The sequence below is a fragment of the Pogona vitticeps genome, chromosome 1 (assembly GCF_051106095.1).
Source record: "Pogona vitticeps strain Pit_001003342236 chromosome 1, PviZW2.1, whole genome shotgun sequence".
NCBI classification, from domain to species: Eukaryota; Metazoa; Chordata; class Lepidosauria; order Squamata; family Agamidae; genus Pogona; species Pogona vitticeps.
Window position 1 is genome coordinate 303,050,056 of NC_135783.1, and position 22,202 is coordinate 303,072,257.

At 42.4% G+C, this 22,202-nt stretch overlaps 2 protein-coding genes across 3 annotated transcripts in view; both read right to left on the reverse strand.

Annotated features, from left to right (window-relative positions):
• Positions 1 to 717: 717 nt before the first annotated feature.
• RAD51 (RAD51 recombinase) lies at positions 718 to 13,596 on the reverse strand. 2 transcript variants are annotated; one of them, XM_078391556.1, is made up of 10 exons: positions 13,483 to 13,596; positions 12,766 to 12,871; positions 11,788 to 11,925; positions 11,429 to 11,546; positions 8,357 to 8,448; positions 7,936 to 8,030; positions 7,148 to 7,261; positions 3,992 to 4,121; positions 3,722 to 3,843; positions 718 to 1,514 (listed from the first exon to the last, which is right to left on the reverse strand). In XM_078391556.1, the coding sequence occupies exons 2-10, from the start codon at positions 12,850 to 12,852 to the stop codon at positions 1,391 to 1,393; spliced, it is 1,020 nt and encodes a 339-aa protein (XP_078247682.1). In that variant the 5' UTR covers positions 12,853 to 12,871; positions 13,483 to 13,596; the 3' UTR covers positions 718 to 1,390. The 2 variants fall into 2 exon arrangements, with proteins under 2 accessions (XP_078247682.1, XP_020651454.1); XM_020795795.3 differs by having other exon boundaries at positions 13,430 to 13,569.
• Positions 13,597 to 20,693: 7,097 nt separating this feature from the next.
• Positions 20,694 to 22,202, reverse strand: part of KNL1 (kinetochore scaffold 1) — a 48,464-nt gene continuing 46,955 nt past the window's right edge. Inside the window, exons 25-26 of the mRNA XM_020795768.3 lie at positions 21,602 to 21,718; positions 20,694 to 21,488 (exon numbers count right to left, since the gene is read on the reverse strand). Of these exons, the coding sequence (XP_020651427.3) occupies positions 21,347 to 21,488; positions 21,602 to 21,718 (259 nt within the window). The 3' untranslated portion in view covers positions 20,694 to 21,346. The remainder of the gene's footprint in view (positions 21,489 to 21,601; positions 21,719 to 22,202) is intronic.

The window sequence follows — 22,202 nt, forward strand, 5'->3', positions numbered from 1 at the left end:
GGAAGAATTCTGCCAGCTATATGACTAAGGCATGCATCTCAGTCATTAACACATCAATGTACCATGGCTCTTCGTGGTTGTTTCTATAGATGTACTGTATTTAGTAACCAGAGCAAGAAAATGGGAGGCAATCAGTTAAATGTACCACTGTGGACAGTTGTTTTACCTATTTTAGGTGGACACAGACAACTTGGTACTTATCATTAAAGAAGTGCTATTACTACAGAGAAAAGGTCTGAAATAATACCACTGATTTAAAGTTCTGCTAAATTGCAATAAAGGGGCTTTTATCCTCTGAGTAGCTCATGCCATTCTAGAGGTTTCTCTACCTTTCTTTCACTGCTTACTCTATCTCACTCTTTCCTTGTGAGGTCCTCCTAAATTTTCAATTTACAAGACAACCCAAGGTAAGCCACAAGAAACTCAAAGCTGCACAATAGAATTTGGATTGTGGAGTACAGCACACCCCTGCCTACTCTAAAAACACAAATAGGCAATACATTTATAGACCACTTAAAAATAATCACACAAGTGGTCTATAGAGATATCACCTATTTGTGCATTTAGATTTAATTTTGTTTGGAACACATGACTGCCCTGCCTACTCTAATCTTTCAACGGGATCCATAGTCAGTTTATGCAGTATACTTTCCTTTATACTGATTTGTTTAAGAGATACAAAGACACCAAAACAGCACTCTCCAGAGGTAACAGCAGTCAGTATATAATTAACTTTAATTAAATCAAATCATATGGAAAGTATTTACAGGCAGAAAATACAGTTGTACAACACATGAAAAATTGCTGCCGTGAAATAGATGAAGCTTTTACAGGCTGATCCAAAGAACCTCTCAATTTACAGTTGTATAAAAAGATATAGCAAATGCAACTTCAGCTTCTATTCTTTGTTCTAGAGATGTATAGCCATTAGTTCAAATGAATTTTCAGCTAACTACAACAACAGAAAAATCTGAACCAGAAGCTGCCTCAGGGTTGGGGTAATCCAACAGTGTTGCAACTCTATTTTTAGCAGATTTTGATTCATCTTCTTTCCGTCAGCAATCGTGGAATCAAGGTTTAATGCATCATATTTCATGAATATATAAGCTTTGCCTAAGCTTAGCCTTTACAAAGTCTAAGTGGTTTCTCAGAGTTGTCATCAGACTCAGTTAAACAATGGCTCTAACACAGTAACAGATGTCAAGTGATCTGTGTAAAGCAGTTGTGTTCCAGTTTTGAACAAGATGCAGCAACAGCAACAGAGTAATTTCTCTGAGTGTACCACATTTATAACAGCTTCCTCTGGCAGTCTACAATGGAAGAGTCACCAGAAAGAGAATGATATTGAAAGGACAGTCTCTTTGGGTTTGTCCCAAGATGTAAATGTTCTTCAGTCTTTGGCATCTCCTATTCCATCTGCATTGATTGCAAACATAGCTTCTGCTTCTGGGAGGCAAGGTGAATCATAGATTTTGCATATCCTAGTTTCTCCTCGACCTTTTCTCAAGTACAGCCTGACAAGAACAAGTGAGTACATGTATTCAAATTAGGACAATGGATCTATTAAATTTTAAAAGATCTGTTGTGGCCTGATATCAAACCAATTGCTGATGGATTAATCTCCCAGTTACCCAAATACGATAAATTACAAAGAATAAATGCATAAATGAGGGGAAATCTTACAGCAGACTTGGAAGGCTGCTCCACTGGCCTCCTCTTTCTCAGATGGTCCATAACCAGGTCCAATATACCCTCTAATTTTCAGGCCTGCTGGGCAGGGCTCCACTTCACGTGTGTGCAGCTTTGCCCCCTGCGTGCTGGGTTCCATTGCAACCAGAACCTAATATGATTATTGCACGGAGGGAGGTGGAGTCATGCACGCATGCATCCTGCTTAGTGAGAGCCTTGACCAGATTCCACTGATAGATTGCAGAGACTCAGTTTTCCCTAATTCAGTTCCCACACCACTACCACCACCATTTGGCAGCACCAACACCTGCTTATAGAGGAGCAGACAGGAGCTGGAATGTCCCAGACACATTTTCAATTGCTGTAAAAATATAACTATGGACATGGTTTTTAAAAAGAAAAAAACTATTGTGAACACTTGTATGCAGCCAAGTGAGGGAATACTGTATTGGATGGGGAAACCGCTGGTCAGTGAAAGAGCTTGTGCCACTCAGCCCACATCAGTTCCCCCAACACCATTCTGGAGAGGTTGGAAGGCTATTGCTTTTCCACTCCTTCCTGTCAATTTAAACACAGGGAGAGTAGGCTATGAAGATTCTTGCTTGCCCATGTCAAGTGCTAGCCCTTTTGCCATGGAAGGAAGGGCAAGCCATTTGTGTAGCACCTGGTCTCTAGGACCAAGCCCAAATGGAACTTGGGCAGGGGGGGAAGGCTTCCCGGCACATGGGGCAGCCTGCACGGCTCCTCTTGCTATATTGTACGTACATGCTGTACAACCATCTACAACAAACCTTCTAAGGAACTGGTCACTTTTTGTTGCAATTATTCAAAGAATGTAACTTCATGGGCTGGCGTAAAACCTGCAATTAGTACAAATGCTTTTAAGCCTTCAAAATATTTAGTCACTTTTCATACAGAAGTTTCTTCTTGCCAGACTGCTGTACAGGGTACAGTGGGGTCTTGACTTAAGAATGGCTTGAGTTAAGTACATTTTGACTTAAGAACCACTCTCACAGGAAAATATTGACTTGACTTACATACTTAGATTTGAGTTAAGAACTGAAAAAAAACCACGTGGGAGGCAGGGAAAGTGCAAAATTTGAACTTTCAGTTAACTGTTGGGCAGTGAAAAGGGTGCCTGTCTGCTTCCTCACTCCTCCCAGCGTTTAGAGAGTGGATTGGGAGTCTTCAGACTGCCTGGTACTGCCTGGACTGTATTTTCCCTGCCTTCCCTGAAACTTTCTTGACCTAAGAAAAAAAGAAACAAAATATCTCCCTCTAGTGGTCGAAGGCAGAATAGCAGCTTCCCATTAGTTTCTATGGATGGAAAAGAGCAGATACGGATGAAATGGTTTTCAATGCATTCCTATGGGAAATGCAGATTTGACCTGAGAACTTTTTGACTTGAGAACCGCCTTCCAATACGGATTAAGTTCTCAAGTCAAGACCCCACTGTAATACCACCACATGCAACCATGCAGAACATAGTCAGATCTGAAAGATCTGCAGTAGTTTAAATTGAACTGGTCAAGATTACCCTGGTCAGGCAATCTATTATACAAGAAGATGGGAGGTTCAGTGCTCATTTTATCACAGAAAGCTTTTTTAACCAATGTTTCTATTTTAATGAACATCTGAGAGAAGGTAACAGTTTCCTCCAACTTCTCCCTTCCCTTGCAATCTCCATGCCACCTCTGGGCCAGACAATGTGAAGTGCCGGAGCTTCAGAAGGAGGAGAAATCAAAAGAAATCACCTGCCTCCCCCTTCTGTCAAGGGAGCCGATCCAAATCGGAGTATTGCAGAAGCAACATATTTACAAATTTAAGTAGACCTAATGTAAGGGGCTTATACAATCACTTCAGTATATTTTGCACTGTGTTAAAGTTAGCTTTAATCAAGGGCACAAGGTAAACATTAAAAAATTTTTCCAGCAAGACTCTATACTGACACCTCAAACCATATAAAATGCTTAGCTCTTAAAGCAATAACCTGAAAACAGTGTAAACAAACATGAGCAATCTGCTGTCTTACCTGGTTGTGGATGCATGTGCAATGATATTTCCTCCAATAGGTTTCTTTGGATCAGCAGCAAACATTGCAGCTCCATCTACTTGCGCTACCACCTGGTTTGTGATCACTACTGCTATACCAAACTGTCATAGGAAAGACATATCATCAGTTTCAGTTTAACTGCCTTAAATTGGAAGTAATACAAGGATCTTTGCAATTGTGCTAATCTGGAACATTGCAAACTGAGCAAAAAGGGAGAAACACAGGGGGTTCAATTTCAGAGCAGTTTACCTCATCTGCAAGTCGAAGCAACATACGCAGAAATCTGGCCAAATGCATCTGTCTGGCTGATAGTTCACCACGGCCAGAGTAATCCGTCCTGTAAAGTGCTGTGGCACTGTCCACTATCAGCAAAGCATACCTGAAAGAATAAAGCACATGAAATTATCATGCACTGATTTTTGCTTTTGGCATGAATAAATTATTCTTACTTTTATCCAGATATTTTGGGCACTTTTTAAACACCTAATTATCTCTGAGAGACACAGTATATCTAGCATGTCAGGTAAAAACAAAACAAAAATAGAGAAGACAAAAATGTCATACAATCATAGAACCATGAAGTTGGAAGGGGCCTATAAGGCCAGCGCAGGAATACAAATCAGAAGATATTTCCCGGTTGGTTGTGTAAATTTCTCTTGAATGTCTCCAGTGTTGTAGCACTCATGACCTCTCGAAGTAATTGGTTCTGTTGTCATACTGCTCTGATATTCCCCTGAAATCTGGCTTCCCAGAACTTGAGCCCATTGTCACGTGTCCTGCTCTCAGGGATGACTGAGAACAGATCCTGCCCCTCCTTTGTATGACAGTCTTTCAAGTATTTGAAAAGTGCTATCATATCTCTCCTCAGTCTTCTTTCTCAAGGCTAAGCATGCCCAGTTCTGTCAGTTTTAACTCATAAGGCTTGGTTTCGAGCCCCCTGATAATCCTTGTTGCTCTCCTCTGAACTTGTTCATCGGCATCCTTCTTGAAGTGCAGTGTCCAGAACTGGACACAGTACTCAACATGAGGCCTAACCAGTGCCAAATAAAGGGGAACTAGTACCTAACAGGATTTGGAGATTACAGTTTTGTTAATGCAGCCTAAAATAGGACCTTAAAGACTAACTACTCTGTTTTAATGTGAGCTTTCATGGACAAGTCCACTTCAGACAATTACTCCTCTTGACTAAGGTATAGCCATGTTCTCTAGAGCTAAAGTAACATCTGAGTGAAAACCAATCAAACTTGTGTGTGGGTGAGAACTGCTGGGTTGTCCCCTTTTGAATTCACTCAGTTTCTTATCCATTACTATTAGGCAGACACTTCTAACAACAAACAACTCATTCCATCTCTTCACAGTAATACAGTGGTGCCTCGCATAGCGAGGTCAATTGGTTAAAAAAAAAACATCGCTATGGGAAAACATCGCTAAGTGAAATGCGTTTTCCCATAGAGATGCATTGAAAACCGGATAATCCGTTCTAATAGGAACGGATTATCCGGTTTTCTCCCCCACCATCGGGCGCAGTGCTTTGGGAGAAGCTTGGGGGGGGGGAGAGAGAGGATCGGCTCCTGCCTTCTCCCCCACCACCCGGCTTCTCCCAAAAGGCTGCCCCGACTGTGCTTGCAGCAGCGGAGGAGGTGCCCGGTGGAGAAGGCAGGAGCCGATGTGGCCTTTCTCCTCCACCGGGCACCTCCTCCACTGCTGAAAGCACAGTCGGGGCAGCCCTTTGGGAGCAGCCAGGCTGCTCCGAAGAAAGGCAGAAGCCAATCCGATCTCCCCCCCCCCCACCGAGCGGCTTCTCCCGCTGCTCCCGATGGTGGTGGTGGGAGATCGGATCAGCTTCTGCCTTTCTTCGGAGCAGCCTGGCTGCTCCCAAAGGGCTGCCCCGACTGTGCTTGCAGCAGCGGAGGAGGTGCCCGGTAGAGGAGAAGGCAGGAGCAGATCTGGCCTTTCTCCTCCACCGGGCACCTCCTTCACTGCTGCAAGCACAGTCGGGGCAGCCCTTTGGGAGCAGCCAGGCTGCTCCGAAGAAAGGCAGAAGCCGATCCGATCTTCCCCCCCACCGGGTGGCTTCTCCCGATGCGCCCGATGGTGGGGGGGGGATCGGCCATGGCTGGGAGTTGCTGCTGCGGGTCGGATCCGGGCATCCGGATCCCCCACCCTCCCCCCGCGGCTTGGATATGACCCGCGGCGGCTACCTCAGCCATGGCCGGACTCCCTAGAGTCCGGCCATGGCTGGGGTAGCCGCCGCGGCTCGGATCCAAGCCGCGGAGGGTGGGGGGCATGGCCGGACTCTTCGGCAGCCGCCGCAGCTTGGATCTGAGCCGCGGGGGAAGGGTGGGGGGATCCGGATGCCTTTCAGGCATCCCGGGCTTGGATCCGACCCGCCGCCGGTTACCCTTGGGTAACCAGTGGCAGGTGGGATCCAAGCCCGGGATGCCTGAAAGGCATCCGGATCCCCCCACCCTCCCCCCGCGGCTTGGATCCGACGTGCGGCCGGCTACCTCAGGCATGGTCGGACTCCTGAGAGTCCGACCATGGCCGGGGAAGCCGGCCGTGGGGAAGGGGAATCCCGGCGGTGGCCTCGGAAGGATCCTTCGGGTCCTTCCGAGGCCACCACAGGCATTTTCCCCCAGCTGAGCTGCGGGAGCGTTCCTTCGGAGGCTCCCACCGCTCAGCTGGGGGAAAATGGTGCCTATGGGGAAAACATCGCAAAGCGATTTTTCCCCATAGGCAACATCGGTATGCGATCGCAAAAGCGATGGCAAAAATGCCATCGCTATGCGAATTCATCGTTAAACGGGGCACTCGTTATACGAGGCACCACTGTATTTAATGAAGTAATTGAATCAAGTTTCTATGCTTAACAAACCGGATGCATTTTAGGATCAAGATGTGAAAACAATACTTTCTCTCCTGGAAATTGTATCCTTGAAGGACAGGAGGGTGGGGACAATATGCAGGGGAACTATAGAGAAGGAAGGAGCCCGCTTGGAATTGACAGTGGTAGAGAAACAGAAAGAGAAAGACGTGCATTTTGTACTTTGAAGAATGTGCCTTGCTTGTAAGTTGAACGATAACTCTTTGGAACAAGAGTAACTAAATATATTACTCTTAACTTTTAGAAACAGAAGGCTGATAATAATGGCTAATTTGTAGCAAGGATGGGTTACTTCAAAAAAACTTTTAACAGCAGAGCAACTGTGATAAAAGAAGCCAAATATGCTTTAATATGACATTATCTTGCCAACTTTAGAGAAAGTGCTTAAAATAGTGGACACGCTATTTATGAATTATAAATATATTTATATTTATAATATATATACAAGTCACAAGTTGATAAATTACATTAAAATGCTAGTATCTTATTTGTTCAGGAATAAATTTGAAGATTTTTTTTACCTTGATTCAGTCATCATGGCAGATGCTTGGTAAAGGAGCTGGGTCTGATGGTCTGTGTTAAATCCCCGAGCGTACGCTACATTATCAAGCACATCGCTACCAGATAAGCCATATCTAGAGAAATGTATCCAACAAAAGATAATATGACTATTTTCTAACAAAAAAAAATCTGTCAGGCAGAGAGAAAGATTCTGAAAACTGTATCTGATCAGTCTACTTTGGAAAAAAATTCCTCCCTTGCACTTTAATTACACTGAATGCTATATAAAGGGGTTCTTAAAGAAAGCAACACTTCTTTAAAGTTGATGTTCCATGTTATCAAAGGTTTCTTTTAACTCTATCTAAAGGGGTGGAAATACAACATTCTGAAGTGGCATTCAAGCTGATTTAAAATAAATCCGGTTTTCTACCCTGTTTCCTTGAAAATAAGACAGGGTCTTATATTAATTTTTGCTCCAAAAATGCATTAGGGCTTATTTTCAGAGGACGTTATTTTTTCATGTACAACAATCTACGTCTATTCAAATACAGTCATATCATCTTATTCTGATTGCTGCACAGTGGTGGAGGGCGGGGTTTAACTTAACTGGGGCTTATTTTTGGGGTAGGGCTTATATTATGAGCATCCTGAAAAACCATATTAGGGCTTATTTTCAGGTTAGGTCTTGTTTTAGGCAAAAAAGGGTATTCAGTTTCATGCATTTATTTCATTAATCACCAGTAGATGGCACTATATCCTTCCAGAGAATGAAAAATCAAGGATCACCTGTACATGATAATTAACAAACCTCTCAGCCACAGCAAGGAGACGTTCTGGACGGAAGGTGCCCTCTGTGTCAATGTACATGGCTTTCCCTTCACCGCCACCTCGATCAATAGGGAGCTAATAGAGATTAAGGAATAATGTCATATCGTTACAAAACTGCTTCTGCAACAGTCAACCAAAAAAAGTATGTTGTTCTAGCACATCAAATGAAGAAAGACAAAATCCAATGATTTTGATTGTCATTTTTAAACTAGAGAGGTTGCGTTTTCTTTAGAATGACTGCTAAAAACATGAGGAAAAGGTTACTTGAAGAAATACCATGAGAGGTAAATTTAAGATAAACAAGTCTAAATGACATTCAGACAGCCCAAATGTGTTTTTGTTATTGCCATACTCCCTCTTTCTGCACAACACTTCATCTGAGAAAAAGTTTATTTACTTACTTGACAGGTTACTGCGAGTGTGTGACATAGCTGAGTCTTTCCCGTGCGGAATTCTCCAAACATCTCTGTTATAGACCCAGTTTCTATTCCTCCTGGATCAGAAAAACAGATTTCTGTCAACAATCCTTACAAACAAATATGTGTCACTCACAAATATATGCATTCAGGCTGACAGACACTGACATCTCTTTCAGTTCTTACTGCTGCTATGCATCTTATGACAAAAACCTATTTCTGGAACAGAGTCCAGATTTAAATGATTTAAAAAGAATCATCTTTGCTTATGCATAAAGATACCCCAAGTCCTATAGCCTCACCTTCAAAGAACTCAGCCTTGCACTGGCTGCAAAATTAGGTGCACGGCCAATTGTACCATTGATCACAAGGAAGCTCACAGGATAAATTGCCACACAACTGCACTTACACATACAATTTTTCTCCAGTTGGATTTTGACCATGGAGAGGCAAATTATCAAGAAATAGTGCAAACCAGTCACCAGCACATTGGTGCCTCACAAGACAAATGCCTCGCAGGACAAAAAACCCGCAAGACAAATGGTTTTGGCAATGGGGTTGATGACTCAAAAGACGAATGTTCCTATGGCCGTGCTTCGCAGGATGAATGTTTTCCGTTTTTTGCTCCTGCATGTTTGCTTATTTTTAAATGTTTTATTATGTTTAAAAAGTTAAAGTTTTTTATTGAATTTTTTGAAATCAACTGCACAATATGTATGGCTTTAAAGAGCACTTAATAAACCCTTTGTAAACCAAATTTGACTTTGTTCTGACTTTTTTTGCCCATAGGAATGCATTAATTAGATTTCAATGCATTCCTATGGGAAAATGCGTTTTGCAAGATGAATTTTTTGCAAGACAACATTAACCGCATAACAAATTAAATTCGTCTTGTGAGGCACCACTGTATTTGTCGCCAGCATGTTACAAGCACTAAAGGTCAGAATGAGAGGCTTGCAAGACAGCTTAAAATAACAAAAACAGTATATTCAGCTATGCTCATATCAAGAGGAAGAATGAAGAAACAAGATGTCCACTGTATGGAGAGGATGGAGAAATGCTAATGGAAGTAAAGAGAAGGTGTGACTGCTTAGCTTCCATCTTCTTCCAAAATGGAAAGAGTATTCAGCTTGCTGAAAACAGAATTAGTACTGCAGTGAGAGAGATGTTACCCAACATCAGGAAAGAAGAGGTATACAAACCAGCTACTTTAAATGAATTCAAGCCCACAGTGGCAGATGAACTGGATCCAAGTGTTCCAAAGGAACATGCAGATATAATCTCAGAAGTTATGCCTATAATCTTTGAAAATTCTTGAAGAAGAGATGGGTCCCTGAAGACTAGAAGCAGGCATGTAATGTTTCTGTACACAAAAAGGGGGCTGTGGGGAGAGAATCTAGGAAAAATCTGAGCAGTCACATTGACAGTGATATCAGGAAAAGTTCTAGAACAGATAATTAAACAGTCTGTGATTAATACAGGAAAGGAAAAAATGGTTATAAGTCCCTCTACTGTCTTCTCTTTCTCTTTTTAAAACCTACAAGGTGACAGATTCGGGAAATGCTCTAGGCATGGTCTAACTTGATTTCAGAAATACTGTCAGCAAGGTCCCCGATATTCTTGTGGCCAAATTGGTATAATGTGGGATAGTTGTTGCTACTGTAAGATGGATTTGCAGCTGATTGATAGTCCATACCAAAACAGTGCTCACTGATGGTTCTCCATTATCTTGGAAAAAAGTAACAAATGCAGCATTGCGGGTTTCTGTCCTTGACCTTGTGTTCGTCTGTATCTTTATAAATATTTGGACAGTGTAGAGAGTATGTTCGTCAAATTTTCAAATGGCATGAACTAGGGTGGGGGGGAAGTGCAGTAAGTGAATGCCTCAGAAGACAGAATCAGCTTGAAGAATAGGGCTGAAATACTGTACATAAAATGAATGTAATATGAAGAAATGTGAAGGTCTATATTTCAGCTAGTAAAATCAGATGCAAAGACATAGGACAGATGACAGCTGGCTTGGCAGAGATATGCAAGAAAAGGGGATGATGTACTTTACTAGACCATAAGCTGAACATAGGAAAAAGTGTGATGTACCAGCGGAAAGTGGCAAATGCAGTTCCATGCTGCATCAGCAGAAGTACAGTGTCCATGTCAAGAACTAACAATTACACTTCATTCTTCGTTAGACCTCACCTGGAGTACCGTGCTCAGTTTGGGGCACTAGAGTAATATATTGAGAAACCAGTATATGTACAGTGGAGAATAGGTTTGGAAGTCAAGCCTTGTGTGGCACTGTGGGAATGAGCTGAGTATATTTAGCCTAGAGAAGACTGAGACTTGATATGATAATCCTCTTTAAATATCTGAAAGGACTGTAACATGGAAAAATCTTTTTTTTCTGCCATGGAGGATGGAGTAGGAATCAAACTAATGAACTTCAAAAAATATTTCTTGACAATATAAGCTGCTCAGCAGTAAAATGGACAGATTTGGAAAGTGATGATCTCTTCACAGGAGTTTACAAGCAGCAGCTGGATGGTTACCGGTCACGAATGCTCTAGCTATGGATTTCCTGCACCAGCAAAGGATCAGGGTCCCTTGCTGCTCTATAATTGCATGATTCTTAAATAGCAAATTAGCTACCTTAAAGATGTTTGTCCCTCTTTTGTTACAATGCATATTGTGTTAAACAACTAGATTTCTGTGTGATGTTACTGCCTTGCTAAACAAAATACTGTTTTCATGAAATAAATATGAAATTAATTTTGAAAAAAAAATCACGGTTCTTAGTACTGCAATTGTCAGAAGGAAATGTCACTGAATTTAGTGAGATTTACTTCCAAGTTAACCAACCATAGGATTTAGCCTAAATGTGAGTTTCAATACCCGTGTGAACCTTAATTAGGTCCCTTGCCTCCACCCTGACATTAACATATTGGAACCACCTATGGTTGTTTGATGTTTTATATGTATCACTTGAGCCTTGCTATACCCTTGTTTTTAACTTATAGTTCATAATAAATTAAAAAGCACACTGCAAACTAGGTTATATACCTTGAAGAAGCTTGTCAAGTTCTTTGGATCCAGTGGTGATCTGAATGATCTCTGACCTCCGCTGATGAAACTCTGTTGCTGTGGTGAAGCCCATTGGAACAAGTTTTGCTGCTTCTGCCTAAGAAAATCAGTAGGGTCAGTAGACTGAGTAGCAGAATGACAATAGCATTTCATTTCAGTATTAAAACTCCCACATACATTGCTTTATTGCAATCTTTAAAATCATGTCATAACAAGACTTGAATAAAGTTGTTTGAAAACTTCAGAATAACATGGTTTTGTAGGACTAATTAACTGATATACAAAGCCATACATGTATTACAGAGCTTCTTATTCTTAACAACTTTAAGTATAATTACCAGGATTTTGTCTGCTTTAGCTTCACTGATGCCTTTAATAATGAGCAATTCCTTCTTGGGTGCATAGGCAACAGCTTCAACTGTGTGAAATCCAGCCTCTTCTAACTTCTTGACATCATTTGCATTTATACCACATTGCTACAAAGAAGTAAACAGTTATTAGCTATGATATATTTCATGCAGGATCTGAAATGAGATGCCTAAATGTAAATATGTATATAAGCTGTACTGAATCTCAGTTGGGGTGTGTGACTGGGCATAAGTCAAATAAATAACAATATATAAACAATCACATTTTAGTATGGTACACTAAGGCGGCACTCATATGTAACCTTTTTAGGAATAAGCCTAAACAATCTTAATGGTGTTTACTTCTGCACAGACATTTAGAGGATTGACCCGTTAAACACTGTTACCATATTGTAGCTGTGTAAAAAGATATTATTTCATCAGTTTGTTATTTGCACTAGTACTAAAGAGTCAAAAGAGACTGCTACCTTAGTTCACCTGCTAAATAATGTATTACAATAGGAACCTCATATCTGCTGTACATTGGTTCTAAGCCCCCCATTGATACTGAAAACCATGGATAATGGTTCAGTGACCTGGACACACTGTTCCCAAATAACACATGTGCCAATACTAGTTAAGCACCTATAGAGATGTTTTTTTAAATTCACATCAACATTTTATTTATCACACCTGCCTTTTTGATATTTTTGCTTGTAGGCAACTTTATTTATTATGACTTAACCACATAATACATATGTAAAAAGCAACGCTAAAATGATTGAAAAAACATATATTATATGCCTATGTTCATTAGTGTATGCCGTTTGGATCATTGTGTATGAAAAAGAGAGATCTTAAAATAAATAAAATCAAACACTGCCATAGCATTTAAGAACGATGGCTACAGATGTTTGGGCTAATTAATACCTTGAATTCATATATGTATGTATCAAATATACCACATACCTCCAGCCGGGAAATGGGTTGAGGACCAAAGCTTTCTTCCTCTGTAGATATATCTATACTTGTATCATCCTGCATTTGCATAGCCATGATGAAAATTATTTAGTTTCTATCAAAGCAGGAGAAAAGCAGCTTGTAAATAAAAGAAATGGTAGATTCTGTATGCAAGTTATGTGTTACAACACTTTTAAAATAACATTTACTGCATGCCATAATAAGTGTATTATTACAGAAGAAGAAAATTCACTAATAAAGTTTCTCTGCAATTCAATTTTATCTACGTTATGGATTAACACCTCCGTGCCATTTCTCTGCTGCATATACCACTTCACAATTTAAACCAACCAAGTCTTTATAGTAATACCATACGGGGCATTTAATTTAACCGGACTGAAGGTAGGACCACCTGATTCACAAATCCGACATGGCTGGAGGGACCAAAGGCCTGACTCCGTACAAGGCAGCCTCGTTATCTTTATTCCCAACCCATCTGAGGCTTTGAAACGTTACATTGTTAAGACTACAGCTCCCAGAATCCCTCAGGGAAGCGACTCTGCTAGCCCCATCGTCCCCCCCCCCCCGCAGCCTTTCCCATCGCAGGCCAAGGAACGCCGTCAGCAACGACCGCTCTCCGTTCGAGAAAAGAGGAAGGCCCGTTTCCTCTTACCCCTTCGCAGCTTCGCGGCCGAGGAGGGCGAAGGGAGCCGGCTACGAACCCACCCGGGAGGCGCCCACCGGCCTAAACGGCCTAAATATTCCGAGTCCCCCTCGCCGTCCGCCGCTCCTTCTCTCCGCCCCCAAGTTCAGAGGAGCCCGCCACTGCGTCACGTGGCCCTGACGCAGGCACGTCCCAGCGACTCAGCTGCGCGCGGCCCGGCCCCTGAGCGCGGAACTTGCCCGCTGCGCACGCGCAGTATTCTCTCAGAGGGCCGTCGAGGGAGCTTCTCAAGGGGGGGGGCGTCGGGCGCTTTTCCCTTCACGCAGAGAGGGCTCCGAGGGTGCTGAGGGGTGGCTTTTGTTGGCGGCCCCCGTCGATGGCGTCAGCCATGCCCTTTCTGGAGAAAGTTTGACGGAGGCAGTTGGGGGGCTCGTTAACGCCAAGTGTGGGGGAGTCGACAGAGTGACGACGGGCCAGCACTTCAGGAGACCTGGGTTCGAATCTCCGCTCATCCATGGAAAGTCTCGGGGGCGGAGTGGGGTGGGGTAAAACCGAGCCGCCCTGGTAAAATTACACTTTTAATATCTCCCTTAGCTTACCGGTCGGGGTCACTAAAGGACGGGACCGACCCGACGGCGTATACCTGATCATCTTTTGCAAACTAAAAGCCGTGGCATGTTTACGGGTGGACCAATGGCACGGACACGAAATTCCGAAACGACAGTCGCGTTGTTAACACAAGTGACGGACCTTGCGAGTTGATCGCAAAACTTCTTAGCCAAGTGATGGCTTCCGACTGACGAGCAGTGGCTTTAGGCATGGCCAAGAGGTTCACCATGTAACCAGCCCTCTCCTAGTTCATAACTTGTGCTCAGAATGCTATTGCCATCCCCTCTCTGTGTAAGTATCCGTCTTTCTTGGGTCCACAACTCCCACAGTGTATAAAAACGGGCTTAAATATTGCTCTACTGTACTTGTGTCTGACGAAGCAGACTGCAGTCCTCAAAGGCTCACATTGAAATAGATCTCCTAGTCCTTAAGACGCCGGAGATTTTCCAACTGCTGCATGACATTTCCCATTTTTGTCTGTTAGGAACTATATCCAGTGGTATAGCCCTGTATTGGTGAAGGTTTTTGTTGTTGTTGTTAAGTCATGGCTGACTCTTCAGGACTCCATGGACCGGAGCACGCCAGGCCCTCCTGTCTTCCACTGCTTCCCGGAGTTTGGTCAAATTCATGTTGGTCGCTTCGATGACCCTGTCCAACCATCTTGTCCTCCTCCTGCCTTCACACTTTCCCAACATCAGGATCTTTTCCAGGAAGTCTTCTCTTATGAGATGGTCAAAGTACTGGAGCTGCAGTTTCAGGATTTGTCCTTTCAGTGAGCACTCAGAGTTGATCTCCTTCAAAATGGATAGGTTTGTTCTCTTTGCAGTCCAGGGGACTCTCAAGAGTCTCCTGGAGCACCACAATTCAAAAGCATCAATTTTACAGTGGGCAGCCTTCTTTATGGTCCAGCTCTCACTTTCATACATTGCTACTGGAAAAAAAAAAAGGTTACCTACCTGTAACCATAGTTCTTCTAGTGGTCCTCTGGATTCACACAAATGGGTTGTTTTGCGCCTGCGCTGAACCACTTGGAAGACTCTAGAGCTAAAAGTAACAATTGAGTGGGACATTCCCCCGGGGCACATGCTCCTCCCACTCCAGATTCCCCTCAGTTCCTAAAATTTGTCCGCCGGGCCAAAGAGTAATTAAATCTAACCCATGACAAACAAAGGGGAGGATGGGTGGGATGTGTGAATTCACAGAGGACCACTAAAAGAACTATGGTTACAGGTAGGTAAAGGTAAAGGTTCCTCTTGACAATGTGTCCAGTCGTGTCCGACTCTAGGGCGTGGTGCTCATCTCTGTTTCCAACCCATAGAGCTTGCATTTGTCTGAAGACAATCTGTGATCACGTGGCCAGCGCAACTAAACACAACGCCGTTACCTACCCACCATGGTGGTAGCTATTTTACTCACATTTTTGCATTTTGCATGCTTTCGAACTGCTAGGTTGGTGGGAGCTGGGACAAGCGACGGGGGCATATGATCTTATGATTGCATGTCTTCTGACCTTGCAGCACAGAGGCTTCTGTGGTTTAAGCCGCAGCTCTACCAGGTCCCTGGTTACAGATAGGTAACCTCTTTTTCTTCTTTGTGGTCTCTGTGAATGCACACAAATGGGTGACTAGCAAGCTTCACTTACCAGATGATGGTATGTCACAGTAGGAAGGATACCAACACAGCTCTGCCCAAACCACCACAATTGCGTGCTCTCACATCTAAGCAGTAGTGCTTTACAAAGGTTGATGGGGTAGACCATGTTGCAGCATGACAGATGTTGGGAATCTTGATTCCATGCTGGAATGCAGTCGAAGTCAACAACGCTTTTGTTGAGTGTGCTTTCAATTCATCAGGAGGTGATTTTCCCGACAGCTCATAAGCCAGAGATATGGTCTGGACTATCCATCTGGAAATGGATTGAGCTGAGGCTGGACTTCCCTTATGAGGACCATGGAAGCATGTAAATAGTCTGTTGGTTTTTCTGAAAGCTTTGGTTCTGTCAATATAAAAAGCCAAAGAGCGTCTGATGTCGAGCATATGGAGCATGTGCTCTAGAGGAGATGATGGTGATTTGAAGAAAGATGGCAATATAATTGGTTGATTAAGATGGAATTCCGGCATAATCTTAGGTAGAAAGGAAACATCAAAATATAAAATCACTTTATCATGGTGAAACTGAATAAAGGGTGGATCAGAACGGAGGGCAGCAAGTTCACTGGCTCGTTTTGCAGATGTTAGTCACTAGGAATGCTGTTTTCAACGAAAGCAATTTAAGATTTGACAAAGCCATAGGTTAAACGGTGGTCGTATAAGAGCATTCAAAACAATTTGGAAGGACCATTGAGGAATGATATGTTGACGTGGTGGACAGATGTTATTTAGTCCCTTAATTTATTTATTTATTTATTTATTTTATTTCTATCCCGCCTATCTGATCATATTAGACCACTCTAGGCGGCTTACAGTAAAAACAACAATGTAATTTTAAGACTTTACAGCAGAAACGTAAATAAAAAAAAAATAAAGAACAGAATAAGAAAAAAGATCGTCAAGGGTTTTCTGTTGGGAAGGCCCGCCTATACATCAATGTTTTTAGTTGTTTCTTAAAAATGCCCAGCGAGGGAGTCGCGCGAATCTCAGGGGGCAAGTTGTTCCAAAGGCGAGGAGCCACCACCGAGAAGGCCCGGTTTCTGGTCTTTTCCTTTCGGGCCTCTCTCGGCGTTAGGCTCCTCAGCCTTATCTCCTGGCTCGCGCGAGTGACACGGGTAGATCTAGACCATAAGCTAAGAAATTTCTTAACTGTAGGATGAGAAAACAGTTGTGCTGAACTGGAGTTGTCTGGTTGGTGGGCAACTATGGCAGATATGTAAACTTTCAAGGTACAGTCCGAATTCAAAGAAATTAAGTAGAAAGGTAAATAATGTTTTTAACGAGATGGGAATAGCAGGCAAGTTGTATGAGTTGGTGTATTTGAGAAAGGATTTCCATTTGTTCGAATACAGGAGCTGTGTTGGTTTCCGCACTCAATCTAGCACCACTTTCAATGCGGGAGTATCCTCCATGCTGTCAAATTCAGTGACGAAAGGTTCGGGTGGTAGACTATTCCTTCGCTCTGTCTCAAGAGATCGGGAACCAGAGGGAATCGAAACGAATCAGTGTGAGGGTTCAGTTTGTGGGGCTGTCAGCACTTCAAATAAAGGACGAGTCGATTGAGGTAAATCCAGTGGCTCTGTATTTATTGCAACATCAACACCAACAGGATTCACCCCCAGAAAAGGGTTCAAAGTCTCTTGCAAAACGTTGCTCAGTTTTAACGGGGTCCATACACCATTTATGAAAGGGTTTGTCGTCTCTGGGTTCCAAGGTCCTGTTAACGACGGCACAGGTCCCCGCCCAGGGTCCAATTCTTCTTCCAACGATATTAACGGTAAAGTCTCTTCATCCCCACTCCACTCACCCCAGGATGACCCGTCTCCTCCTTCAATTCCCCAGGGGCCGGGTAACCCCCCAACTTCCTCAATTCGGCTATATGCCATTGCTTTTTCCTCTCCAGCTCTCGGGCTACAGCCTCCCTTTCTTCCCAGAGCTTCCTTCTCCACTCCTTAGCCTCTGTCTCGCCCCAATAAGAAGGACGAGGTTTCAGCCCAAGCTGACAGCGCTTCTCCGCCTCTTCATGTGAGACACGGACCTGCTCCCACTTGTGGGTCCAAGGATCCTCCATCCAGATCCACTCCCAACCCCCCGGTATCTCCGCCTGCTTTCCTCTTATATCTCCCGCCGCCGCCTCAATCTCCTCCCTCCGTCTTCCCGCCAAAGATCCCCTGGGTTCAGGGGTAAGGGTTAACCCTTTCAGAGTCGCCTTCAAATCTCCTGTATCTACCCCCTTATTTAAGGTAAGGGGTTCGGCGATCTCCTGTTCCCAATCTGGGGTCTCCACGCCTTTCTCTTCCCAACGCGTTGGGGTCGGAGGTGGGGATGTTTGGGTGTGAAGGGTTCTCTTCGTGAGCGACGGCACTTCCACTAAGGCCTCCATTTTGGGGGCCTCACAATCAGTCGACATTGACCTCAGGTGGGTGAACCAAGCCTGTCTCAGCCATCAAGGAGCTAGTAGGATTGCATTTGAGCTGAAGTGTTGGATTGTGATGATTGTTCTCTGAATTAGTGGTACTGGTGGGAATAGATAAAGTAGTGCCTTGTCCCAATCCATCATGAATGCATCTCCGATGGAATTTGGATCTGGTCCGGCTCGAGAGCAGTAAGTCTCGCATTTGCTGTTTGTACTGGAGGCAAAAACATCAATGGTAGGTGTTCCCCTGCGATGACATATTTGATTGAAAACGGTAGTATTGAGAGACCACTCGTGTGTCCTTGATGTCATACGGCTGAGATGGTCTGCTAGATAATTGTCCGTTGAGATGTGAACAGCTGTGGGAAAAATGTGGTGTTGGTAACACCATTCCCATAAGATCTATAGCCAGGTATAAGAGGGACAAAGAATGGGTACCTCCCTGCTTGTTCACATAGTACAGCGCCGTTGTATTATCTGTAGCCAGCTGTACCACTCGACCTCCAATGATTGGGAGGAAGGCATGGAAAGCTCTGATGATTGCCAGAAGTTTGAGGTGGTTGATATGGAGTGACCATTCTTGTGCTGTCCACAGTCCATGACTCCTGTGATGTAGGCAGTGTGTTCCCCAACCTGACGGGCTGGCATCAGTGGTGATCTACACCGTTGACTGGGAGAACATGAAGGGCCTCCCCATCTTGAGATTTGACTATCCAAAGGACACTGTTCCAGAAGTCTTATGGTGTGTCCAGATGCAACTTGTCAAACCTAAGCCATGCTGTCATGTTTTTAGAGATAAGAGGTTTCTCCTGACAATCCTTTCAAACAAACACTACTTGTTCAGTCTTTTTCTAATTTTGCTGTCATGAACTTTTAACATTTAACATGCTGAGGCCTGTAGTCTGAGACGTAACTCTTGTGTTTTTTGCAGTTTTTCTCTGAGCATTGCACAATCTGACCTTAGGATAAATATGCTTAGCTGTCCACTCCTGGGAAGACTGAATGCTTTCTACTTGTGAATAATCTTCCTCACTATAGGATGATGGACTTCAAATTGTTTGTGAATTGCCTCCCAAATTGATGGGCAGCAACAATGGCTTCTGTACTATCATTGCTGATGCGTTTCGTCCTTGGCATTGTGTTAATACACACCTGAATGTTCCAGACCAGCAAACTGCTAAAACTTCAGCTTTTATAGAAGCGGTCACATTTGCTGATAGCCTATTAATCAAAGGCATTTGGTTAGCAGCCCCTGGCTGCTACTTAGCCTCCTAATTCCTATTGAAGCAGTAAGGGTGTATTTAGTTTTTCACACATGGCATCTCCATTTTAGCTTTAATTTTGTAAAATAAATCACATGTTGTAATATGTCATATGTTGTTGGTTCACCTGAGGTTGTATTTACCTAATTTCAGACCTACTAAGGACCAGATTTTTAAAAAACATCCTGATATGTAAGAGCACAGAATTCAATCAAAGGAAGTGTATTCTTTTACAAATGACTGTATGTTTTTTTAAAAAAGTGATCACTGCAGTTTTGTTGAAATCTCTGGTTGGGCAACAACCAGTTATTTGTCTGTGTTAACTTAAATTGGCATATGCAAATTTAATATAGAAGTATCTCCCCTTTTTTAAAGACTATCCTCCTTTTTGGTGTTCTTTGTTCTCCATGTCTTCCTTTTGGTGACCTCTGGTGTTGCCAGTGTTGGTGAGTACTGGAGCTGGATAGCTAAGATCTGTTGCCATTTGAGCTGATAGGCAGGTCTCTTAAATGAGGACAATTACCTTTGTAGGGAAGGCAGCAGGAGAGGTAAAGAACACATATCCAAATGGTTCCCAGTAGAGACCACAAGGGTGTGCAGATTGTGGGTGATTCAAATATGAAGGCTTGAATTCCTGAATGTTTTAATCAAGGCTTTGTTGTTTTAACCAACTTAGATTTTAGTTTTAACAGAATTTAATGACAGAAGCTTTGCCAAGTAGTCAGGGAAGAAAGGTTAGAAGGAGAAGCGAGAGAATGCAAATCGGAGAAGAAAATACAGAATTGAAGATTATGAGTAATCTAGAGGTAAAAGTTGGATAGGAAGAGCATATGAAAAGAGTAGGATGGGGGCAAGTCAGAGGAGGAATACTGGAGAAAAACCATGTGCAGAATAAAACTTTTATTCTTCATCCCTTTCCTGCCTTGCCTAGGCAATTGTAGAATTAGCCCATTAATGGATTCTTAATTTCTGCAGACTAATATGGGTTTTTGTCTCAAAAAATGAGGAGAAGCAGCAGGGTGAATAATCCAATGCCAGGTGATTATGAACATGATATAAAGTTTCCTTTAAAAAATTTAAAGGTATGTGATACAGGACAAACCCACTCTGCTGCAAGAACAATATTGTTAGAAAAATTAACAGTGGCAAATCCTGTCTGTTTACTCAAACGTTCTAATACCTTCAGTAGGATTTGCTGCTTACATGTAAATGCAGTCCCATGTCTGTTTATTGGTGAGTATCATACCAATTTCTATGAGGCTAACTTAGTTAAACAGGTGAGGTTGGTCATCCTTTCTCTACTCCATGTCAATACTAAGACAAACACTTATTACAATTAGTATACTAAACATGTTTATTACACTTATCTCCTTTACAAAAGGAAAAAAACTTTTTAAAATGTCAATACCTAAACTTCAAAAAGCATTTTACAATATACTGTACATACATAAAGCATTTATTGACAGCGGACAGTGGAAAATTCTGGCTGTTTCACTACAATAGTAGAAATTTTACATATTCAACATGGAGGGAGGCACATCAATTTGAATTAACCTTAGAACATACTACAAACACAGCTAAATTTTAGTTATTTTTCAAATTAAAACTCCATATTTCTTACAAACCACTGGAAGTACCATTTAATTTACCTCATGCTGTAATGGTTTATAAAATAAAAACTTATAAGCCTTAAAATACCCCTTAACTGCCGTATGTGAACTTTGATAATTATTTAAACCACTGGAGTAGAACTGCAATGTTATTTTGTTTTAGTAGAACTAGATTCCCAGAAATAAAAGGCAGTCACAGGCTGCAGTGGACAATACATGAAGGCGAGAGAGAAAAAAATAAACTATATACAATTTTTAATAGGTTTTGTTGGAGTATTTATGCTTATTGAGTGTGTAAACAAAGATTTGATCACTGAAATATTGATGACATTTGGCAGTTCATGTAAGACTTTTTTCAGTGCTGCAGAGACAGAATGCACTATCTGAGAGCTGCTCTTTGCTTTTTGCAGACTGTTGAAGAAGGGCAGTGGAGCAGACTCTCACTAATTTGTTTGACTGTTCTCCTTAAGTAGTTGGCTCCCACTGGGATACTGGACAAAACTACAGAAATTTCTTCTTGGCTGAAATCAGAAAATGCATACATGTGAGATGGTGGGGATTAATGTATTTTTAATCAGAGTCTCCCACAAAACTGAAATTATAGCCCAAACATCTTCTGCTTGATTTTACTCACGTAAGATTGCCTGTGCATTTCTGGATGGCAAAAGCTACTGGGGTCACAGGATAGTCGGCAGATAAAGAGAATTCAATTTCAAACTTTGCATGGCAACTGGAGAATAAGAGTTTCAATCTACATATGATAAAAATATAGATATACAGAATAATTAGGAATGTACTTCATCAGTAAAACAACTGCTTGGAGAAGGTGGCAGGATATCTGGGATGAAACTTTATCAATATATGCATTACACACAGCTATACTTCTTCCTTTTATTTGATCCAGGCAAAGCAGTGACACTTAGTATTTGAAGCCAGAAACGGACTAAATAAACGTGTTTCCTCTTAAAAATCATGTTCAGTTGGAGAAACTTTTTGATTACATTTTGCTGCTAAGTAGCTGAATGATACCAATAGCTTGGAGGACTGTTTTTCTCTAACTTCTCTTGTTACAACAGTCTGGAAGAGAATGATCTGGCTACCAAGCCATCCTTCAGTTATTCACATCCAGACTTGTGTAGCAAAACACACTAGACAGTCACAGAGGCCACGAAGAAGAAGCTGTAAATGGCTAGCTTGCTCCTTTTATTGAAGGTATCCAGCAGCCAGGATCTTTT